The sequence below is a fragment of the Chiroxiphia lanceolata genome, chromosome 1 (assembly GCF_009829145.1).
Source record: "Chiroxiphia lanceolata isolate bChiLan1 chromosome 1, bChiLan1.pri, whole genome shotgun sequence".
NCBI lineage: Eukaryota > Metazoa > Chordata > Aves > Passeriformes > Pipridae > Chiroxiphia > Chiroxiphia lanceolata.
Genome location: NC_045637.1, coordinates 53,455,311 through 53,473,767, shown reverse-complemented (window position 1 = coordinate 53,473,767; position 18,457 = coordinate 53,455,311). Strand labels below are relative to the sequence as shown.

The 18,457-nt window shown below is 42.4% G+C and overlaps 1 protein-coding gene across 1 annotated transcript in view; it reads left to right on the top strand.

The window, feature by feature from the left end:
• Window positions 1-1,061: 1,061 nt before the first annotated feature.
• The window catches only part of APCDD1 (APC down-regulated 1), a 30,974-nt gene continuing 13,578 nt past the window's right edge, over window positions 1,062-18,457 (top strand). Inside the window, exons 1-3 of the mRNA XM_032712163.1 lie at window positions 1,062-1,175; window positions 10,419-10,602; window positions 12,266-12,797. Of these exons, the coding sequence (XP_032568054.1) occupies window positions 1,118-1,175; window positions 10,419-10,602; window positions 12,266-12,797 (774 nt within the window). The 5' untranslated portion in view covers window positions 1,062-1,117. The remainder of the gene's footprint in view (window positions 1,176-10,418; window positions 10,603-12,265; window positions 12,798-18,457) is intronic.

Sequence of the window (18,457 nt, the reverse complement as noted above, 5' to 3'; positions counted from 1 at the left end):
AGGAATCAACATTGTTTGTATTTCTTTTTAAGCACGCAGCGTGTAAACACTTTAGCTCAGTTAAGCTGTTCAAAACTCAGTAATGTTGATTTTCTCAAAATTTCCTCCAATTTGTTACACATTCCTTGCCATAAGGCCCTACAACTGAGCCCACGAGACCAAACACAAGCTGGAAAACATGATGTCCCTGTCCAGAGGGCATCACTAATGAAAGCCCTGTGCTTAAACTCAGGCACATGAGTCACTCACATGTACATTAAGTACATGAGTGTTTGCATGACCAGGGCCTAAGACTAGACAAAAAAGCAAAACTAATCAACAGACATGGGGAAAAGCGCGCAGGAGAGTGCAGCACCAAAGGCATCCTTGACATCCATTTTTAGCTTTTAAAATGCCTAATTTACGTGGAAAGCAGCAACCATACAAAGGTTTTTTTCGAAAAGAGGACGCACACGAACTTTCTTTCCCTCCAGCTTACGGTCGCGGCGGCAAAGACTCGCTTCGCACGGCTAGGGAAGCGGGATTTCGACCCCGGGAGCCGCAGCCGACCGCCGCGGAAGGACCAGCCACCTCCGGCCCCCTCTCCCACGCGCTCTCCAGCCCCCTGCGGGCACACCCCACCCACTGCCCGATCGCACAGCCCTCGGGATGCCCGGTGCCCGCTCCGTCCCGTTCCCCCCAGCAGATGCCAAGCATCCCTTCCCCCGCCGTGAGAGCACAGCCTGGGGCGCCCGTCGACCCAGCGGCGGAGACACCCCCGCCCCGCCCCGGGAGGAGTCTCCACCTCCCGACCACTCCTCCTCCTCCTGTTGGAAGGGGAAATATGAAGCGGAGCCGTCGCAGCGCTCCGCGGAGAAGAGTGGGGACGCGGCGGTGGAGCAGCGGGCATCCTTGGGCACCGAGCGGCGGCCGAGCCGGAGCCCTGCCGGGTCGGAGGTGGCGGCGTGCGGGGCGGGAGCCCTGAGGAGGGGGAGCGGCGGCGGCGCCCGGCCCCGGAGGGTGCTCGGCGGCCCCCGGCCCCGCCAGCCGCCTGCCCCCCAGCGCCGGGCCGTGGGCTGCCCGCGGCGGCGCTGAGGCGCGGGAGGTGGCGGCGGCCGGAGCGCTGCGAGGCGGGGAGATGTCCGCCCCGTACGGCAGCCTGATGCGGTACCTGTTCCCAGCCCTGCTGCTGCACGGTGAGTGCGGGGCGGCTGCCTGCGGGTCTCGGCCCATGGGGTGGCCCGAAAAGCCGGCTGGGTTGCGAGGTTGCCCCAAAACCTCGCTGGTGGGGGGCAGAGGGTCTCGGGTGGGTGCGCTTTCCCGTCGTGGCCGTGAGCACTGGGTCCCATCTGCTCGGCACGGGGAGCAGACAGGACCTGTCTCCTGACAGAGGAGCGGTCCGCCTGGATGGCGAGGCGGGCAGAGACCTCGGTGGCTCTGCCTGCAGCGCTGTGCTGGCGGGACCCCCGCGCAGCGGAGCGGCGGCCGACCGAGGTGGGTAAAGCCGCGCCTAAGGAGCCCCGCTCCGAAGTGAGTGTCGACGGATTATGTTGCACGCCTGTGACTGCTTGGATGGAGCAGCTGGTCCGGGCGCCTCACACGCAGTTTCTTTACTCGCCTCCGGGCAAGGGCTGGCTCTGCCGAACTCCAGGGAGTTTCGCCGAGACGCCCTGCGGGGTCCGCGTTCCACCGCTTCTTGAGAAGAGATCTTTTGCCATGGAGGTATTATCTGGAAAGCCTCCGGCAGCAGAGTGTGCCAGCCGCCGGGTCTTATGCCCAACTAAAATTGTTTTGCTGCAGAGCACAGAGACTCCGGGTGTTACTGCATACAGTCCCACTTTGACAGTCTCTCAGTTTAGCCCTGGACTGACATCTCTGAAACTGCACAGTAGGCAAAATTTTAGTGAGAAAAGTCAGCCTGTTTAAACTTGAAAGTTCAGCTTGTAAACGATTTTTATGCACTTAAATAACCCATCTTTTCAGAAACTCAGTGTTCTTCAAGAGGAACTTTTGAAAAGGAGGCTGTTTAATGAGCTGCTTAGGTATGTCTAACATTTGGCAGCCAGATTTAAAAAATCTGGGTGCGATATCGTTCTGAAAGTGTGACTCAAGCTACTTAGTTATAGCATCGTTTTGAAGAGTGTTCCTAATTCTGAAGTCCTTTGTAGCATCCAGCATTCTTCAGTTAAATTTCTTAGGACCCCAAGCTTGTAAAAACAGGAGATTTTTTTTTTTTTAACTGTTAAAATGCAAGTGACCTACGTGAAATCAGTGGGATATCTGTGAGCTGGGGTAAGGATTTCAAAGCTATTCCTGGGGTTGATTTTGTGGGGCAGGGATTCTCTCTCTCTATGTTTGTACAAGTGCTAAGCACACAGATGGTATTTAATAAATAATAAAGAGCATGGGCTTCTGATGGTGTATTTTGTTTTGAGAAAGAGAGAGTAGGAGACTCTGTTCCCCAGGAGGGGATTTTATACCCTTCTCACAGCTCAGCTATGAAATCTGGAGAGCGCAGAAACATGTTTAGCTGATCGAGACCTGACGGGCTGCCAGAGGTGTTCTTTAAAACTCTGTGATCTGAGATGTAGAATTTGAAATGGAAGGTTTAAAGTTAGAGGGTAAAGAGAGGAGGTGTAATTACAGGGTTGGACTCTCTGGCTCATCTGCTTGGAATTACAGAGCAGAGCTGAACCCTGGCTGGAGCAGGAAACAAATCAGGGCCAGTGATCAGATCAAAACAGCAGCTGCCAAAAGAGGATGAAGAAGGAAAATCATCTATTTCTTCCATATGGAGTTATATTTCACCAAATAACATAAACCTGAGTTCTTGTAGGAATATATAACTCTCCACCTTGTACATAAAAACAAATACCTTGTTAATGTAGCAGTGCACAGTTTGGATCAGAGTTGCAAGTGTTTGGAAACTACCGTGCTCTTACAAACTTGGAAAAATATATCAGTGGCATATAATACACTGAAATGTAGTGCATGTAAATGTATTTACCCTGTTAGTTTTAACTTGGTCAAGAGCTTTTCTTTCCATGCCTTGGAGTCAATAGAAGCATCCTTGGGTCAGCAGCTAGCCCGAATTGGTAATATGTAAGAATAACCACCAATCCCAGGGAATTGCAGTGTTAAACCTCTTTACAGCATGTGATGTTTTCTTTTTTGCATTTCTATTGCATGTGGCAATTTAAGGGTTAAAATCGAGTGAGTATGGGTGGGTGGTTAAGGATTTTTAGGGCTTAAAGCTTTGTAAAGCAAGTTAAAATGTCCTGTAAGGCTAAAGCTTCTGCTTTCATTACATTAAGAAATGCCTTCTTTAACATCACTGAATCAAAATTTGAAAAAGTTGTCCTCATACATCAAAAACCTGTATGGTGTCATTAAAAAAAAAAAAAAGTTTGCAGCTGGAAGTTGTCCATTATCACTGTTTTCTTTGCTTAGATGAAAAGCCACAGAAGTTTCAGATGTCAAACACTAAGATCATTCAGCTCTAGAAAACCTGATTAATAAGAGCTATGTTCAAGTGAATTCAAAACAAATTTGGCTAATTTCTTTTGTAAATGTAAACTTTTTTATTACAAATGCAGATGCTAAAGAGAAACTTTAGTCTATTTCCGATTATGCTACTCTTAGAGTAATGAATTAGAAACTTTAAAACAATTAGGTGATAACATCATGGAAATGGTACTAATAAAGATTATGAAGACAAGACTGACGGGCTTTTCAGAGCAAAACTTTGTGCTTTTAAAAGTTCTCTGGCAATATTGCTTAAGTTAGTTACATAGAAGTGTTTTATTTCAAAACCTTTTCAGGAAAGTAATAAGTAAATACATCAGAAGATATAAATACCCGTAGCTATAAAATGAACATATACTGTGCTCTGTGCAAAAGGCATATGTGATCTGTTCCCTCAGTTAAATAATGCATTTCAAAATCTGGAAGACAATAAAGAGAAAGACTTCTAGCGTTTGCAGAGAGAGTTATAAGATGGACTCAATCTTGTTCCCAATTTTATCAGTGTAAACTCTTCCACTCATCTTTGTAGCTTGACCGGGGGCTAAAAGTGGCAAGATGTAGATGTCATCAACAGCAAGGGTAATTTTTTTGTGTTTTGTAGGGTGTCTGTAGGAAGTAGGCTGCCATGTGATGAGGCCCAAAACTAGCCTCAACCACACTGAAGGCAAATACCTTTAGGTAGTCAAATCAAGGGTAATATTTTATTATTGAGATGATACTTTAAGCAAGGCTGATAGAGGGTAGGATTATATGTAATGAGGATTATTAGCATTGTCTTTACGCAGGCACAAGTCCCATTGAAGTTAGGGGCAGTTCTGGAATAAATCCCAGTGCCAGGGTGTGGGTGGAAGACAGGGCAGATGTCTCTGACAGATGTTTCTTTCAAAGAGGGCAAGGCCAAACTACCATTGATATTGAACTGCACTGACATCCCAGCACTGCACTCACTCATGTTGGTGGCAGACTTCCCGCTGCCCTGAAGGGAGGTGAGCTTTAACCCTTCAGGGTTTCATAAACAAGCCCACACTCTAGGCAGTGCTGTTTCACCTTGCGTGGGTAGCAGCAGCCATCCTAAAGAGCTTCAACTAAGCAGACGTTATGCGTTGTGTAACTGGTGCTTGGTTCTCTGACCTCTTCCAAGATGGGGCATTGAGTAAGGACTGAGCTGTAGGGTAACAGGGGACTCTATGCTGGGCCTCTCAGGTTTGGGGGGAGTTAACTTTTAGCTATACCTCCTAAACATACTTTAGATCTCTCCTCAGAATCTTCCATGCTCTGAAACATTCAAATTGTGTCTCTTCGGAAGCTTATGTGGAAACTCTGTATGCACAAGAGAGGCAGCAGATACATGTGAAAGGAAGTCATTGTCCTGTTTGCTTCCATGGCCATAAAACCCGGCTTTCCTTTCCCAACCCTTTTGTTTGTAGTTGCTAATTTAGGTCCCAGTCCTTCAAGGACTCTTTGAAGTTTCAAGTGCAGGGAAAACACTGGTAAACACAGATCAGGGCCTGGTAACAGGACATTATATTCTCCATGGCAATTATGTTAGTTTACTGAGCTAAAGGCCTGTCATGGGCATTATCTCACACTACCCCACATCAAGAAAGAGCATAATCCAAATGTCTGTTTATTTAATTGTGCAGGGCAACTGCCCAGATAAGGAGAGCTATAAAGTTAATCCAGCCAATTATTCTTTATCTGTTGTAAGGTTTTTCAAGTTTCAGACAAGTTCTAACTTGAAAAGAGATTGCTGCAGGAGTAAAGCATGAATGTTAAAATGTTTCTATCAGAGATGAAGCCATTGCATATTTTGAACTTGTGCTATCACTCAAGGTTTTTTAATTCATAATAAAATTGTGCTTGTGTGTATTTACATTGCTAGAAATTAAAAGAAAAAAAAAAGAAAGAAAGAAAGAAAGGTGAAGTAGTTCCTGCAGAGCAATCCCAGCCTAAATCCAGGTTTGAATCCTACTTTCAGGTAACATATATTCTATTTAGCGAAGGATGAACCTGCTGAACACCTGGTAGCTTTGAAACTGGTTTGAAGTGCTACACTTGGACATGTTTGAAGCCATGGCTTAGATTCTGGTAGACGTGTTCATTAAACTGATAAAATCTAAACAGGTTAATATTTAAGATTATTTGCCTTATACTTTAGCAGTCTGGCATAGCTGTGAACAGAATTTGGCCAGGGTATTTAGGCATGAATTAAATTAAAACTACTTGTGTTCAAGCACAGCTCTGCTTGAACTCAACGTTATCTTTGTTGCAATTGTATTTGCATACTATTTTGCATACTATTTTAAAGACAACCTAAACATTTATTCTAGCAGCTTGCAATTTTTTGCAGAAATGTTGGCGGAAAGCTTTGCTGTAACCATTTTTGATACACGTTCGGGTAACGGGCTGCCAACAGATTGCCCTTTTAAGATTTGTATTTTACTCGCGGCTATGTGCAGAAATCTTTGAAGAACTTGGAAGTAACCTATCTTCCCTTAACAATTATTTTTATCTTCAGTGGTAGTTCCCACATCAGATAGAGGTTTATAAGCGAACCTGAGAGCCTGAAGCCCTCTGTCTGGTGTGATGCGTGCTCCTATCCATGTCTTAACCGGAGTGGCAGCTGTACAGACCTCCACTTTCCCACTCAGACAGATGTTGCATTCTTCCCCTGTAATGTGTGATCTGTGAGGGCCTGGGCAGGGATCCCCAGTGAGCTGTAGCACCTCTCATGCTGTATTCAATTAGTTTAATGCTAAAGCTGTGACCTACACTGCTAGAGCTTGATTTTGAAAGAGAAGCTGGATATCAGCTCATCATAAAATGGTTTTATTTTGCTTTGTTTTTCTACCTGGCATTTCTGATGGATTCTGGAATTTTCCTTTTCCTTTTGGACTTGATCCTTTGTGAAAAAAGACACTATGGAGTGGGTGATACGATCGTATGATCTCTGGTTGTGGTCTAACTAAAATGAGAGCCAACCACAGGCTTCACGAAATTATTGCTGTTGGTCTTGTGCAGAGATTTTTTTGTTTGTTTGTTTGTTTGAAGTCTGTCACACTTTTGAGTAATTTTATGGTGGGTGGATTTTGTTTTTATTTTTTTTAACAAGTGGGTAAGATTCCTTTACAACACACAAAAATTTAAACAGTCAGTCAGAGTCTGAGATATTCTCAGTTGAGTCTGAGATGCTCAGTCATGGACATACTGAAACCTACCATCTGTCAGTGCTGTAGGGAATAGCGGACTTGGATCTCCTTGAATGAAAGTAATGGCTCCAACTATGTTGCAACTGCATCTATGCTCCAAAGTGGGCTTCTAAAGACTCATGAAATCCTTTTCCCAGTTTCGTGAATGCCTGTTTTAACGCTGAGCCTTCCAGCGTTGTCCCATTTAGCATGGCCAAGTGGATCTTTTAAAATTAGTGACATCATCCCTGCAGGACCTAATTTTTGCAGAACAAAACCTCGTGTGCGCTGCCAAGGATGGAGCAGGGGGACATTGCTCTGCTTCTGAGCACCTGTTGTGAGGAAAAACACAGGAAGATGGTGTTTGGTTTACTGCTCTGTGTGGGAAGCATATCGCCGGTCTTGTGTTTGATCTGCAGATGGCACAAGAGGAAGTTGCGTCTCCTTTGTATGGTAGTTATATCTACAGGCATATGTCAGTAATTACAAAAATGTTGAAATGATTACTTTGTAAGGAAGTAAATTAACTATTTCCTTGCCCTAGCAAGGCAAACATAGGTAAAGGTCACATAGCTGTCTCTTAATTTTACACTGTATTTCATATTCTGATATTTGGGTCCTATTGATGTGATGTTGCTTAGCATTATTGAGAGCAGCCCAGAGGAGAAAGACTTGAGGGTCTTGGTTGATGAGAAGCTCAATATGTCTTGGGAATGCGTGCTTGCAGCCCAGAATGCCAAATGTATCCTGGGCTGCATCAAAAGCAGCGTGGCCAGCAGGTTGAGGGAGGTGATTCTGCCCTTCTACTCCGCTCTGGTGAGACCTCACCTCAAGTACTGTGTCCAGCTCTGGGTTCTCCAACAGAAGAAGGACATGGACCTATTGGAATGAGTCCAGAGGAGAGCCAAGAAGATAATCAGAGGGTTGGAGCACCTCTCCTATGAACACAGGCTAAGAGAGCTGGGGTTGTTCAGCCTGGAGAAGAGAAGGCCCTGCTCTAGTAGCATGTGTCCCTGCCCATGGTCGGGGGGTTTGGAACTGAATAAACTTTATCTCTTCCAACTCAAACCACTGTATGATTCTACGTATGTGTTTTCTACATCTCTCCCTCTGTCTCTGCAGCCTTCATTATGTTCTTATGCTGGTCTTGATTACCTAAACTTGTTCTTGCCTTCGTTTGTCACAGTTGGATGGACAGAGTCCCAAACAAATACCCCCTTTTCAGGTACAGGTCTCTAGGGCTATTGATGCAAATCTCCCTTCCGTTCGCTGGTTGCAGTTTGTCATTTGCAAGTTGCAGACAGAACTATGTACATGTAACATGAAGAGCTGGGACACAATTGCTTTTTGAGCTTTATCAAAGAGAAGACACTGTATAATACCACATAAAGTTTGACTCCTTTTCGAAAACTCCTTCTTTTCATTATTTCCTTCAGGGAATAATTGAGAATGTCTAATGTGGTCACTGTGTTTCCTTCTTTGATATGTGCACATATAAGATGCTATCCTCCTACAGAAGGATTTTTGCTTGAAGAAATTAAATGCCCAAGTATGCTTACATGAATAAATCATTTCTATTCACGTATTCATGAATCATATGACATGAGCTAGGCAAAATACAACTGCTTAAAAGCAAGTAGTATAATAAATATGCCTTGGAAATAGTCACTTGAACAATTTCAAAACCTCCTCTTGGTGGCAGATTTCAAATAGTTAACAACTTCAAGAGGAAATGTAAATTTTCAGTCTTTTCCAGTATGAGAAAATGTATCTGCAGGAGACATCCTGTTGAAAGTTAGCACTGGTGGCTACAACCTCTACCAGGTACCTTGCAGGCAGTGTCAACTCTGATCCAAAAGATGCTTTGAGCCTGGGTAGTCAGCTCAAGCAGAGCATCACCCTACCTTGGCCATACCATTTCTGATGCTGCTTTACCATTTCTGGCTGCTGAATGGGAGTGGTTTGGTGCTAACATGAGTGACTCTGCTCAGCAATGTGGAAATACCTGAGAAGCCTTGACTTCCAGAAAGGGAGGAATACTGACCTCCTGAAAATCAAGCTTCTTGGAAGGGCATCTCAGATGACATGCTCAAATATCAAAGCATCCCTAGTATTTATTACCCTTTAGAAAGCAAGGCCATAAATCCCCATTCACATCGAAGAATTGTTTGTAACCTGCAACAAAGCTACCAGATTTTCCAGTAGACTTTGTGAGGTCGTATTCATTAATCTCATTAAATCTTGGAATCATTTGGTGGTGAGCACTGTTTAGATTCAGGTATTTATTGTATTCTTTCTGATTGTTCTTTACCCTGTCTACTGGATAAGTCCTTGCCTCTGTTTAGCTTAGGAATTGCCATTTTTAAATGGTTGACATTTTTAGCAGTGCCATTTTCCCAGGTGTTACCCAAGTTTCTTCTGGAAGATCTAAGACCTAGCCAACATAATGAATCACTGACACCTGGTTTTTTGTGGGGGTTTTTTTTGAGTAGGAAATGACAAAGGTTTAAGACAGTGCCTACTTAACACCAAATAATAGTGATTTTTTTTTTTTTGTAATTTCTGTAGTGATGCTGCACACTGCAGCATGTGCCCAAGTGTTACATGGAGTCTGGGACATAAAGTGTAGGATCCTGTCTTAGGTGGCTTGGCACAGTGTAGGGTTGCACCACACACTGATGATCCCCAACTGTGCAATTTCTGAGCCTGGTCATCTAAAAAGGCACTAGAAAAGGTGGGCATCAATCTCAGATTCTGCCCCTGGGAGCATGTTTCAGCAAGACATCCCTTTCCTGAGATGGCTGCCCAAACTTCCCAGGCACTCAACGAACTGCTCCATCCACCCCATATCCATTTTCTAGCCCTCTTTGGTACTCATATTCCTTCTGGCAATGTAACACATTTTCCAACACTTTATGTAAGGTTCATGTTTGTCACCTTTTAACCCCTAGATGTGTGTTTTTCTTTTGATCCATGTTTTCAAACATATCTAAGAGCAGGCTGTGCCTAAAAGAGTAAAGACGCATTCCTTTTTAAGCTATGTATTCATTTTGTTCAATTAATATTGCGTAGAGAGCGTGCTGGTGGATTTTGCATGTATACATTACTAGAAACCAAAATTACTGTGTGCTGGAGATAAAGTTAGCTTCTGAAATTCTTTTTCCCCTTTAAAATAAAAATAGCAGAATCTGCCTTTAATTGACCACCTCAGACATCACAGAGGCTTCCCGTGTGCAGAGGCTTTGCTTTTAATACCTGTTTTCCCTTGACTTTTAAGAGTAGTCTTTATTTGCAAGTTTATTATAGAAGCATTCAAATTAGAGGTGGGCTGAAACCGCAAAGTTTATGTCTGGACCTGGATGCAACTTTCTAAGAGTTTGAAGGTCCAGGTTTTTGATTGTTCTGACCAGAGATTACAGAGGTGTCTATAAAATTCATTTTCAGAACCACATCTCCTGGGTGTGGAAACACAACACTTTGCTAAGCTCTTTTCCCTAGTGTATTTCGTAAAGCAAATTTATGTAGTGGAATATTAGTGGTCTGACAGAAAGGGAGAGCTTCCTGTAAGTTTTTTTCAGATGAGAAAAATAAATGTAAACAGTATTTGTCCAGAAACTTAACAACGCGAACAAATGTTGTTCAACTCAAGATGTTCACAGTCTTTTTTAGCATGTTGAAGCCCTTCTCAGCAGGGTCTAATGATATAATTTACACTTTCTATCACAGGGCTGGGAGAAGGTTCTGCTCTTCTTCACCCAGACAGCAGGTCCCACCCTCGGTCCTTGGAGAAGAGTGCGTGGAGGGCTTTCAAGGAGTCACAGTGTCATCACATGCTGAAACACCTTCACAATGGAGCTCGGATCACTGTGCAGATGCCTCCCAATATTGAGGGCCACTGGGTCTCTACTGGGTAAGGAAAGATAAAACAAGATGCTGGAGATGGGGAAGAGAAGAGGGTGAAGGAGCAGAGAGGGAAGGGTGAATATTCCCACTTTAAGCAGTAGGGGAAATACTTTCTTTAATATGGTGATGCTCTAAATTTCAGATGCTCTCTGTATGCTTATGCATAAAAGGAGAAGGAGTAGCATTATGTACATTAGAATAGCATGCTATAAAGCTATCTTGATGAATCAATTTATAATCTGGATTTTAAACAGCATGCTGTGAAATATCTTTAAATCTCTCTTTGAATAGGAAGAAGCCTACCAACTTGTCAACGTGAATGCTTATTTAAACATAACATTGTACTGTATTTGTCTACATGCATTAGATCCATTGAATGAGTACTTGTTTCCAGAGCATGTGTCTAGCACAGGTTTTATTAGCAAAAGAAAATTAAGAAGCTGTATTTCGCTAGTTCTATAACTCTTTACACATGATGACTTGTAATTGAGAGAGCCATTTTGCTTCCTGTGTCTCAGCAGACAATATTCACATCCTCATTTGAAGTGACTTGTAGTAGGAAAGACTGGGGGTTTTTTAACAGAGTGTATTTCAGGATGAGAGGAAATGGTTGCACCAGAGAAGGTTTAGATTAGATATTAGGAAAAAGTTTTTCACTGTAAGGGTATTCAGGCACTGGAATAGGCTACTCAGGGAAGTGGGGGAGTCACTGTCTCTGGAAGAGTTCAAAAGGCATGTGAATGTGGCCCTTGGAATGTGGTTTGATGGTGAACATGGCAGTGCTGGATTAATGGTTGGACTCAATGGTCTTAGAAGTATTTTCCAACCTTAATGATTCTATGAATCTATTTATGTTAAACAGTGTAGAGGTGACAAGGGGAACAAGTCTGAAGGCACAAAAGGGCTTTCTACAGGAAGTGGAATTTAACTGCTGCTTACACCTTCAGGAAAAAAAAAAGAAGAAAAAACCATACCAAACAAAAAAAAAACAAAACAAAACAAAACAACCAAACAAAAAACAACCAAACAAAAACTAAAACCAAAACAAAACAAAACAAAAAAATAAAAACCTGCCCTGAATATTGCATGGTCCAAATTCAAGCCAGGTAGAAGTTTTGCATTAACAGTCAGAAGTTTGCATTAGCTGCCAGCCCTGTTGAATGTTTGAGTGGGAAATCTGAGGACATGATCCTACATGTCCTCAGCAGGCCAGAGCTCATGGAACTCACACTGAGAAGCTTCTACTGCAGCTTAGAAGCCAGTTCTTTGTGCTATTCCGTGGACATACGGCACTTCACTTTCTGATGTTATCAGTCTTTCTGCTAAATCTACCATGAAAAAGAGAGGAATAGATGTTTAAAAGACTGCTACTTTTTTCAGTGAAGAATTGATTCACATGGTGGTCCTAAACAAAAAGAAAAAGCAAAACATGATTCGAAGTATTTAAACCTAGAAGATAAAGCCTTTAGATATGATCACATTAATAACAGCAGAGGGAATTGTTGATTAATCAGCAGGCCACAGATGACTAGTTCCTGTTTATTCCCATTCATGCCAGGGGGGCATTAGCACCCAGGTGTCTGTGGGTCCGGGTCTTGTTGCCTGTAGTGTACATGATGTGCCGCCTTGCTAAAATTTTGTTTCCACACTTTCTTTCTTTCTTCCCACAGCTGCGAAGTTAGAGCAGGCCCAGAGTTCATCACAAGATCTTACAGGTTCTACCACAATAATACTTTCAAGGCCTACCAGTTCTATTATGGTGGCAATCGCTGCACAAACCCCATCTACACGTTAGTTATACGTGGCAAAATACGCCTCCGGCAGGCGTCCTGGATCATCCGAGGGGGCACTGAAGCTGACTATCAGCTACGCAACATACAGATCATATGCCACAACGAAGCAGTAGCCAAAAGATTAAGTGAGTTGGTGAACCACACATGTCCTGGATTCATCCCAGAAGATAGTCCCTGGGAGCAGGATGTGAGTTACGATTTGCTGAGAGAAGAGAATGGCTGTGAATGCACCAAAGCTCTGAATTTTGCCATGCATGAACTCCAGCTGATCCGTGTGGAGAAGCAGTACCTGCACCACAATTTAGACCACCTTGTGGAGGAGCTATTCCTCGGAGACATTCACACTGATGCTGCTCAGAGGAGGTACTATCGGCCCTCTAGTTATCAACCTCCCCTTCAAAATGCCAAGGTAAGTGTGTGTGTGTGTATATGCCCTCTTTTTGAGATACTGGTGGCAAAGCCCAAATTACTCAGTTCTTCTGAGTAGCATAACCTAAAATGTAGATGTGCTTATATATAAGCACATATAAGTGGTCTGTTGCAGCCTTACAGATGGTGTAGCCACTTAACAAAAGATCACAGAACTTATTTTGTGAGAATAGTAACTTTGCTGTGGTTTATGTGACTGCATCAAATATGCAAAGAAGTAGTCTGGTGAACTGAGGCCCATAAAGGCCACTCTGAAGATGGAATCAAAAACTTGTAGGCAGAGATGGGAGTGGTTGGCCAGAACCATGGCTGTAGGCTAGCAGCTGAGAAGAAGGTTTCATACAGAGCTGAGAAAGGAGAAGAGGAACATGCATCAGTGGATGCTTGTATAGCTGTGGGCGTGCCAGGGAGAGAAGAAATTGAATTCCATCAGCATATGAAGGCTGGGTGATCCATAACCTGAAGAGGAGAAGAGGAAATTGGAAGGGGCAGCATGAAGGGTAAAAAACTGGTGGGCTGTGCAGGCATACACATTAATGAAATGAAAAACAGGTGAATTTTGAATGGGGCTCTAATTCCATTTGATAGTTAAGTTTTCAGAGGGACCTCAAAGTGCCCTCCACTTCACTGGGAAGTGATCAACCCATAGTAAGCTAAATACAACTCAAACAGGAGAAGTAGACACTGATGGCCTGTAACGGGAAGGCTGTCTATAGATCTTTCCTGGTGACAATTCAAAGGCAGGCAGCAATTGGAACCACATTGCCAGGTACCACTGCCGCCAGCTGGGCGCTGCCACAGCATCACTTCCAGCTAATGCGTTACCACCATTTTTAATCACCTAGTCACGAATGGTTCAAAAATCAGCTACAGCTTATCAGCAATAGCAGGAAACACAACAGGGAAAGGGAGAGTTTTGATGAAAAAGCCTTGGCTTTCCTTTCCATTCAAAACCATGGTTTGTGTCTGCCTCCTGTGAATATCAAATTTTAATAGTTCAGGACCTTTTGTGATCTGCCTTTATTAATTGTTTTATAGCCTGGCCTATAAAACAGGTATCATTTTAATCTACAGTCAACTGTGTTTCTGTATGAAAACTGTCGTCGTTTCTGTCATTCTTATACTCTATTCAAATGACCACAGGCAAATTTAAATTTTCTTTTAAAATCTATTTATCTTCCCAAAATAGAGAGTTTCAGCAGCAGCAGATGAACCACAACACAATCCTCATCAAAATTTTGATTTTCTTTAATTAATTAAACAAGAACATCGCTCACTTTACTTATTTGGCAGTGAGGGTTCTTTGCTAAATCTCTTCCTTGAAGGTATCTGCTGATAGAAATTATCAGACACCAGCTATATTGTATCTGTTCTAGAAAATATTGTGCATCTTTTTCTGACCACATGAACAGAGACAAAATCTTGATTTAATTCACTGTAGCTGAGTATTTTTTTCTGGTCTAATCTACTTGTCTTATTACGGGCTGACAGATAACATAGTAAATGCCTACACTTCCACCTTGTAGTAGTTTCATTACAGTCAGAACAGTCCAGTATACTCTCAGCCAGCTTTATGAAATTAAGCTTGTTGTCCAGGTCTGCTGTAATTTTAGGACAAACTGGTGATGATTCTCCTGCCTGTCTGTTCTGCTACTGTAACATCTCTTTTTCCCTCTAAAATATAGCCCCTTTAAAATACAATTCTCAAATTTAAGGGATCAAATCTTGCATAAGAGGCCTGTTTCTTTGGACAGGTTAGCTAAATAAACAATGAGAGCACTGATATTCTCATTTATGTTCACAAAGCCCAATATTTCAGGCACGATCCAATCCATTCTGACATGAGTGGGTGACACCTCTATGTGGAAGAAGAGAGCAGGTTCAGCCTGCCTGCCTGAGTCACCTTACACACTGTTATCCTGCAGCCCCACATGTCCAGATGGTCCTAAGCATTCCAATCGGGAGAGCCTGCAGTGTGGATCACAGGGGAGGCTTCCATGTCATATATTTACAAGAACTGGGAGAAAGGAAAAGTGATTTTTGGTAACCAGCTCTTGGCAAGCCTGAATCATTGAGGCTGAATTTATGACACTGGAAGCCCATTCGTAACAGTACTAATGGTGACAGAAAGTGCTGACACTATAGAAAGCACAGCTTAACTCGGAGTACACCAAAATACATATAGATTCCAGCTCTCCGTGGTGAAACTGAGTAGTTTAATAAATGGGGCCCCCAGGTCCTGACTTGCAGGCTACTGCTCAACTCCGAGTTTGGCCAATTATGACTTCTGACAAGTTCCATTACTTCTTTTTCTCCTGCAGACATTGTCTCCATGGTCTGCTTGGTTCCCACAATGTATGTATAGCATATATACATATATATATACAGCATCTGGATTGCTGGGATACCAGTCTCAGCTGGAGCCTTCAATGGCAAAAGATGTGTAGGTTTAACACAAGTTTTGAGTGTGCAACAATGCAGCTTCTCTTTATGTTTTCTAGGGGGTCCCTCATGCGCAGATTTGACATGAGATTTCTTTTCTCTCAAGAGAAGCTGGGCCTGCTGATACTAGGCTTTCAGCATGATATAAACAGCAATATCCCTGAAAAATGAACCTTTGCCTTAGCTGCCATGAAAGATCCCTGGGTCCTGATTTGTACCTAAGCATGAAATTCTCTATACCAGCAGGTTCTCAACCCAGCTGTCTGACCTAGTGTTTGCCAAGTGGAAGAAGAATAGTAACAGAAGTGCTTTTTTTTAAAAAAAAAAGGGTCCAGGCAAACATACCGTTGAAAGGTTATAACCCTTCTTTTTTGAACTCTTTTCCTTTTCTAATTGTTGCTCCACTGGGACCCAGCTGAAAATGAGTTTAAATGCTAAATTGAGTTTAAAACTACAAGTCACAGACTCCTCTGGAAACTGGACACCATGAATAAATAGAAACGTTAAATCAACTTGTTTTTTTAAGGTTTCCACAGTCATACCAAGAGGTTGGGGAGGCCAGGAAATTGCCTCTGAAGTGAATCAGGTGTATTGTGTGGAATCTTTCATTTAAGGCTTTTTTCATTTCCTTTTTATTTATTTATGTTTTAGACTTATACAGGCCTGCCTAAAATAAGTTAAGAGGATTCACATTTTGAGTTAAATTTATAGTTAAACCTCTATATAGAAGAAAGTTCCACCCAGCTCAAGAGTTTACACAGCCTGTAAATTGGATGTGGTAGCCACATTCATTACTTGTGTGGTTGAAATGAACGGTAATTAAAAGCAAATGATTGCTGGATATGTTAGGAATGCCATGATCAAGACTTTAAACAAATACAGTTGGACCTTATCCAAATTCCTGCAGTGATTTCACCACAGGATGGTAAATCAAAAGGGCTGTCTAAAAACCAGACAGCTTTATGCTGAGCTACAAATCTGAATAAATTCACAGATTACAGTATCTCAAGTGCTCATATAAAATCAGGGAGCTTTTAAAAACATATAATATGTCATTTCTTAAGGCTTTACAAATTCTCTTAGATAAGAGCATACCTTAAACAAATTCCTCTCGTAAAATACACGGAAGTTCCTGAGTGCAGATGATGAGTAGATCACTATATAGATTTATCTTAGCTGTTTCCTAACCTGGCTCAAGATATCAGTTAGGACTGACTGATGAATGGAGATGAACATCTTTGATGTCCCTTGGCGTTGCAAGTGTATCAAGTGATTCAAGATATTGCCCATGAAACTTCTTCAGCCAGCATGAGAGAACACATGGGTGGAAAGGGCGGGCTGGAGAAACCGCTTGGCCATCATTATGTATACTACAAAAAATGTTCCCAATTAGGATGACACCAGGGAGGCTGCATGATTAGTTGTAAAATCACAAATGTATACAGGGACTTGTAGCATGAAGGAAGGCTTGAATGCAGTATTTGTTCGCTGTGCAGCACAGAAGATGTTTTCAGAGATGTCTGCTCCAAACTACAGAAAATGTGTACAAGAGCAGTTCTGGGAGACTTATTTCACATGTAATTGCCTCAGTCATATTGCTTTGTAAACAAAGAACTCCTTGAGCTATTTTATCATTAGCAGAGTAACGGGAAAGATCAGAGCAGGACTATGACGACCGGTCATTCTAGTTAGATCATTGTTTAGGAATAAGGCCAGAGTGGTCTGGAACATCACAAGAAGCCTAGAAAGTGCTAGGGTAACCTTCGCTCTTTGTCATGCTCAAACATTTGCTGGCTACGCTCTTTCAGTAGGACATTTTCCCTTGAAAATGTTATTCCAGTGGATTAGTTGTCTTTTACAGGTTTATTCACCTCTAGGAGCTGACTTCCAGCAGCACTTGGCATTTGCAGATAATACAGATTCAATGTATGGAGACTGGTGTCAGGGCTTTCCTTTAGCCAGGTGGTGAAAGAACAAAGTGTGCAAAGTTTTCTGTGCTTTTCAGAATTTGAGTCTTCATCTCTTTGAAATGCAGTGACTTCATCTATAGGGGAATGTTATGTACTTGAGGAGCTCACGGGGAAATGCAATCATAAGTTAATAAATAGAAGTTCAACATGTAAAGTGCCTCAGAGAAATATGCAAAACATTATCTCAACCAAAAAGTAAAATTTTGGCAGACAAAACTCCTTTGTTTGCCTGAGTAGTGCCACTAGACATTTAGATTAAGCCAAGACTTGAAGGGTTCCTTTTGTTCATTATTACTTGAAAAAGGCTCTTGGTCGGGGAAATTGTGAGGGGAAGCAAAGAAAGAATATTCAGAAGAATGTTCAAATGGGTTAATTCCAGGTTTATGAACAGTAACAGTGTGTGCTGTGCCCTGCAGAGATGAGAGAAGCAAACAGCTTCTAGCTGAGGTTGGCCCTTGCCGTGCTCGGCAGTGCTGTCGGCTGTGGCCCTGCTCCTTTGAAGCTGCCACATCTGCACTTACCACTGTCTGTTCTGCAACTCCAGTAAAAGCCTGCTCCAAAACAAATGCAGTGACAGACTATTAACTATTTAGCGTAGCAAAATAAACCACAGGCCTTCAGATCGACTCAAGATATGTATCTAAACTACTGACACCTTCTTCATGGTTGGAATCTAAGCACAGTTGCTTCATCTTTTTGTAAGAGGGAGAGAGGACTCACTGGTAATATTGCTTCATGGTTCAGGGGCTGTATAAGTTGCTTTTTAAAGGCATAATAAACACATAAGGCAGCTTTATTTGGGAATACTTTGTTCTTGAAGATGGACATTTAAGCTGTCCCTTCGGGTTTTCCAGGAAATATTTTTTGTTAATACTTCATAAAACATTCATGTCACCATAACTTAGTATCATTTTAATGGGATAGATTACATGCAAGCACATTCATCTGAGAAGTCTGGTTTTCTCTTTGTTCTTGTCTTTTTCCCAGGCTAAAGTAGTTTACACCAGAAAAGAACAACCAGAAGACTTTTGCATTTCACGTTGTTTGTGTTTATTTCAGTTTTATGCATGGTTGTGCAACAGAATTAATATCCTAGATCAGACAGTTGTGTAATGGTAGTGCCTTCAGATTCTTTCACTATCTTTCCCTTCATAAAAACAGTTAATAAAAACCATTCCTCAATATCTTAGAATATATGGTACACATTTGCAGATAAATCTGAACATAT